The sequence below is a fragment of the Anguilla anguilla genome, chromosome 11, assembly GCF_013347855.1.
Source record: "Anguilla anguilla isolate fAngAng1 chromosome 11, fAngAng1.pri, whole genome shotgun sequence".
Taxonomy (NCBI): Eukaryota; Metazoa; Chordata; class Actinopteri; order Anguilliformes; family Anguillidae; genus Anguilla; species Anguilla anguilla.
The window spans coordinates 13955158-13961531 of NC_049211.1; the positions used below are offsets into that span (position 1 = coordinate 13955158).

Sequence of the window (6374 nt, forward strand, 5' to 3'; positions counted from 1 at the left end):
ACCACAGCACAGTTGCTGGGTAAACATAAGAACTAATGGCTGACGCTGCATCAGAGGAGTCAGAGCTGATGACAGACTAGGGAGCAGAAGCTTGTTGGTGGTTGTGGCGACCGGTGTGTTGACCAGTGTTCATGCTGCTGTGTTTCAGTGCAACCCTGTGATGATCGACGCCATCGAGGTCTCGGCCGCGCACAGGGCTCGTTATTTCTGGGGGAACCTACCTGGGATGAACAGGTGAGTGGGGAGACTCCTGCAGCATGGCTAGGCTGCCATTTCCTAAGCCCAAGTTTACTCGCAGACATTCTGCCATGTTTGATGCAAAGGTGCTTATGGTAATGTTGTGAAGAAAACAGGCGTTCTTTAGCAGACGCTCTTATCTAGAGCGACTTACACAACTTTTTACATAGCATTTACATTGCAAGAGAAGACTGTTTTGTTGCATAGTTTCTCCTCAGAGACGCTTGTTATCTTTGTGACAGACCACTGTGTGCCTCGGGAATGGACAAACTGGAGTTGCAGGATTGCTTAGAGCATGGACGCGTGGCAAAGGTTAGACTTTTATGTTCACTGTGAAAGTAAAATGACGAAAACGGGAAATGAAAAAATCACTGCCGATTACTGACAATTTCAGAAATAGCCATATGTTTTTTAACAATATTCAGAACAAAAATCTCCTTTTATATGAATTCATATTTTGGATTATAACACATTTTGTTGACAATTATCAGGGATTAGCTGAAATGATTTCTATTATCTAAGTTTAAGTATGTATTGGACCCAGGCCAATGCATGTGTGTGTGTGTGTGTGTGTGCGCGTGTGTGTGAAAATGATAGCTTATGTTCTGTGCCTGTGCCATGCTACCAGGTTAATGGAAGTTGAAATAATGGACCAGTCTCTTTTTTGTCACCACCTGTTTCCTTCCAGTTTGGAAAGGTGCGCACCATCACCACACGGTCCAACTCCATCAAGCAGGGTAAGGACCAACACTTCCCTGTCATGATGAATGGGAAGGAGGACATCCTGTGGTGCACAGAGCTGGAGAGGTGAGTTTCAAATCATTCATTTGTGCCTATAAAGAAGCTGATTCCAGTATATCCATCCACCCATCCTTCCATTATCCATACCCACTTAATGCCAATACCAGACTCCAAACGCAATCAAAAGCCTAGAATCAAGGCTGCATACTTAAAAAAAAAGTTTTTATTTTTATTTAACCTTTATTTAACCAGGTTAGTCTCATTGAGATTAGAACTCTCTTTTTCAAGAGAGACCTGGCCAAGAAAGCAGCAGTTGATTACAGACACAACAAAATTTCAACATTTAACATACTATAAAAGCAGACAAACAGCAATGTTCATAATCTGGTTACACATGAGTAGTCTGTAGTGCAACTAAGGGTCCTGTGCTTAGGAAGTAATTGAACAAACCTGATGAATCAGAAACACCCGTGAAGCCATTTGTCCTAAAAATTATGGTTCCCTGAGATGGGGGGCTATGTATAAAAAGTGCTGTAATTTTTACCAAAATGTATTAAAATATCCTTTAATAAAAAATGGTTTGATTGCAAATCTAAAATTGTGGAGTATAGACCCAAATCAAACATTATGAAGCTCACTGCACTGATTATTTGGTCTATTTATCCCAGTTTAAAACTCAGTTAGTACTTACTCAAGATGTATATTCAGTTTATCCAGAATTACATCATTTGAGTTGTCTTTTGTAAATAAAGTCACTCTGATTTTGGCTTCCTTGCAGGATTTTTGGATTCCCGGTACACTATACAGATGTGTCCAACATGGGTCGTGGCGCCAGACAGAAACTCCTGGGTCGGTCCTGGAGCGTACCTGTGATTAGGCACCTGTTCGCCCCACTAAAGGACTACTTCGCTTGCGAATAGTATCCTGGCCTGTGCCCCTCAGTCTAGATTATTTGCAGAATACATGGGGTAGAGAATAAATTCTCACTCTCTGCACTGAACGCTGCAGGGCCCCATCTTTTCCAGGACAGGGCATTGACACTAGAGGCAGTCTTCTACTTTAACAAAACCAGCTGTTGCAGAGATGCCATCTTCTTTGTTTAAAAGATCTTTAAGATGCACGGTCAGCAGCCAGAGACATTTTAGACTGTGCTTTAGTCACATGCATTAGGCCTATGCCCCAACTTGAAGGAGAGCTCCAGCCCCAAATTAGATTCATTTATGTTTTGTGTGGAGTACTTCTAGTACAATCTTTGCTTGATTTAGCTTCCTGAACCATGTCCAGTAATCTAGAATTCTGCCATCATCTCCCAGGAAATGATTTAAGCTGGTTTTACTTATAGCCTGAGCTTCTCACTGGAGTTTCCTGCTGAAGAAGATGTCCTCTAAGATCACAGGTGTAAAATGGTAAAATGCCATTTTTTAAACAATGAAATCATCTCCATGCAAATACTGCACATTGATTCATATATTGATAGAGCACATTCAACAATTAGAACAGAGGTTTATATTTTTGTACTCATTCTCAGGAAACCTCAGATTTCTTGTGTCGACTGGGAGAGAAGGGTTGGATTCAAGGGTGCATGTGCCCAGTCATACCTATAAGCACTGCATACACATCATGAAACATATCAAATTTATCATTTTTTGGCAGAGAATTTTCATTTTCAGTTCAGAGTATGAATGAAAGGGAGGGGTCTGCTTATTGGCAATAAGTCAGCCATTTTGGGCCATACTTAAGGGCTATACCTCAGTTTAACCATCATAACCTACAGGCAGCACTTTTTTCACCCCGTCTACTGTGAGATTTTAACAAGGAATGTCTTTTCTATTAAGATATAAAATATATGCAAAACATTTACACTGATCTTCTTTATTATATCACATTATATCGGTTTTAAATTTATTTGAAGTAAAAAACAAAAAAAAACATGATTCAAAAAAAAAATTTAATTTGATGGATTTGTTTTTAAAGGACAATTAAAGTTAGACACTTTGAGATTTTTTTATGTAAAAATTTGGCATTGCAAAACATGTACACAGGGAACACATGATATGATATACATGATGTGAATTGTACATTTGATGACGTTAAGTAGCAGAAATGTCAATTAATACTTGAAAAAAAAATGAATGAACAAAAAAGAATCACAATAGGGGGTGAAGAAGCAGACAAAGAATAAATAGTGGGCTTTCACCAAAAACAAGTGGGCACTACCTCGACCTTCAAAGCCAGAATACCGGGTATATTTCATGTTTATCCACACTCAAAAATATACGAAAATATAGCATTTTTTGTTTCATATATTCTATATTATGTCACATATTTTAGTTAGTGGAATGTTTATATAGTGATTATGTACTGTATGTGATGCTTGAAAAAATGTTTACAATTAAACTGTCCTTCCAATATAGAAATATTTCAGGACAAAAAGTCTGAGAAAAAGTGTTTTTTTTATTATTACTTGGATGGAAGTAAACCTTAAAATTGTTTAGTCCATTTTCTTTGCTAGCTCAACTTTAATATTTTTTCTACTAACTGTGTTTTATACTGTGCAGCAAATGAGTGATACATCTGATTAGCTTTTTTAAAACTGTCTTATGTTAATTAATAATTTGAACAGTTCAACAATATATATGCTCATTGTGCCTTTTTAGAATATGCATATACTACTGTATATTAAACATTTCAATGTAATCTTTGGTATTATGGCAGTATTTCAGATAGAATGATCTATATGCTTCCCTGTGCCTAACAACAATGAATTGTTTACATGCCTTTTATTGTATGGTAAACTTTGTTGGATGTCTTACTTCTGTATAAGAGCTTTTTTTAACATACAGAATTATCTATGGCTTGCAGTTATTTCAGTCTGTTTTATATTACTTATTAACCTGTCTTTGAGAATTGTATGTCCAGTTTCTTTCCATATTTTGTTTAGAATGTAGACAGTACATTGGATATATCATACAATGTAAGCTTTGTTTTTTTTTATCTTAAAATGATGTTGTAGTTTATTGTAGAACCTCTGATGTTACACATTTTTACATTTTATCTACATTAGTATATTAGTAATATCTTCTTTGAACATTAAGTAGATGTTTAGGTTTTTAAACTTTTAAAAGAAATGTATTTTCTTTTGACTCTTGCAATGGAATATAGTCCTTTTTATGTCTTTTATTTCAACAGCCTACATGGAATTATTTTTTATCAGTCTTAGTTTTATTCTGAGAATAAGACATATCAAAATGCAGGTGGATGTCATTGGACAAGATGGCGCCTGTAGTTTTATTTTTGTAATTTTTGTCAGCTTTTGAAAGAGCAACAGAATGATATCAATGTTGTGTACCTGCTGCTTTCTGTCATGTATCAATAAAGCTGATTTAGCCCAATGTTAATCACCTCTGCTGTGTCAGTCTATATGTGAAGCATTGTGTCCAACTGGCAGCAGGGACTTTGAAAGCTGTAAATCCTGAAACTGAAAGAGATTTAATTCCAGTAAAGCAGGTTTCTAGCCAACTAAAATAAAGATAGTTGATTTAAAACCAAAATCTGAAATTCTTACGACAGTGCGTCTTTTGTATTGGGGCATTGTTGCAAGATCAACAGTGCCCCAATAAAATTAACATATTTATAAAAAATAAACAAACAAATAAATAAATAAATAAAACATTCTATCAAAAGTTAACGAAAACTCAACAGAAGTTGCCCTTTGTAATATAGGTCCTCTTTGGATATCACATATTACAGCCTGCTACAAACCGAAGAACTTGGTGCTAAGCTTCCCAATCAGAATACTAACCAGCAACGGGGCAGAGAATTTAATTAGGGACATTGTTTAAAAATTGAATTGCTAATATTCTAAAGATGTCCCTTGTGCTTTTAATTCTGATAATATTTGTTGGAAAACTGAAACTGAAAAATGTTGCGGTTTAGTTTTGACGATATGAACAACATACATGGTAAAGTAGGAGTGAAGTTGACACAAGACTTTCCACACCTCCTTCCAACTGCATACTCCAGTAAAAGTGATTAATTGATTCCTCCAGCTGACCATGGGGCAGGTTTTGTTTTCACAAAGCGACTCCACTTCACAACTGCTCTGACAGGAAGTCTCCTAACTGACATAAGCCTTCAAATGTTCAGTGAGGTTTTTATCCAGCAGATACAGACACAATCATTGCCTCACTTTTCCTTAACCCCTATACATTATTAATCCACCAGAATTGATTTGCTTATCATTTTGCATGTAATGTTTTCTTATAAATGCTTCTATTTTATCATTTATATTATATTTATATTATCAGGAGCTGCTGCTCTGTCCTTTCTCCCTTATTCCAAGGTTTTACATTTCCTGTCTGTCTTGGCAATATTTTATGACATTCAATTGAAAACTTTTTTCATGAATTTATCTTCTCCAAGACCAGAAAACATGGCACTCCAGAACATTGCTAAGACTACTTTGATTCCCCCATATCCACTTCACATTTTATCTAGATTTACATGCTTGACATGCTTGTAAAACTTCTGAGAGAGTTTGGTTGTAATCCATCAGTTAGTTCATCACAATACTTCACATTTCCATTAAAAATAATATGAACTGTTACCCCACATGAAAATGCTTCTTCAGTCTCCCATTCATACAAAACCCTTCTTTTTGCCCAGTTCAAAAAAGGATTTCTTGTTCGGAATGCTCTTTGCATCATGTTTGGCAAAATATTTGTTGTCCCACTTTTGCCTTCCTTTTACTGGTGAGTTTAAAATAATGCATCCAATCTCAGATTATTTGTAAATTTTAAAGATTTTGATCCATTAGCCTGCCTCTATTGATTCACATCAAAGGCCTGTCCACCAAATAACCACATTCTTATGACAGCTTTATGTTGCAAACAAGGATACAGTGAAAGCTTTAATGGTTACCCGGCAGAAACCAGCATAGATCAGTGATGGTTATACTTGTGACCTGCAAGATGGAACCAGCTGGTTTAACATGACCAATTTAACCTACCAGCATAATCATCATATTACCAGTTTGACTAAGCTGGTCTACCAGCTCAGTTTTCATTATCACCTTGACTAGCATAAAACCAGCACTGCCCATTAGTTTCTTAAACTGGGTAGTTCAAGACTGGCCGACTTATTAGATTCTTCTTATTGGTTAGTTGATTTTTAAATATAAATTCAACCCAAGTATCTCTTGGTTGGACAAATTTTGATCGTTTTCCCATCAGAGCGACATCTGGCCACACTAGAGCCTGTCAGGCTACATGCCTGTGGTTTGCAAATGATGCAGCCTTTTAATCACGAGTTTGTTATGGGGTCTTCCACATTACTTTTTGTTTAAATTCAATTGAAGAACACACTTCGGTGGCGTGCATTTGCCTAATTGCACTGCC

At 36.4% G+C, this 6374-nt stretch overlaps 1 protein-coding gene across 3 annotated transcripts in view; it reads left to right on the forward strand.

Annotated features, from left to right (window-relative positions):
- The window catches only part of dnmt3bb.1 (DNA (cytosine-5-)-methyltransferase 3 beta, duplicate b.1), a 39402-nt gene extending 35021 nt beyond the window's left edge, over positions 1-4381 (forward strand). For all 3 annotated transcript variants that reach the window (XM_035381723.1, XM_035381725.1, XM_035381722.1), the window contains 4 exons: positions 149-234; positions 480-549; positions 926-1044; positions 1757-4381. In XM_035381723.1, the coding sequence (XP_035237614.1) occupies positions 149-234; positions 480-549; positions 926-1044; positions 1757-1898 (417 nt within the window). In that variant the 3' untranslated portion in view covers positions 1899-4381. The remainder of the gene's footprint in view (positions 1-148; positions 235-479; positions 550-925; positions 1045-1756) is intronic.
- Positions 4382-6374: the final 1993 nt, after the last annotated feature.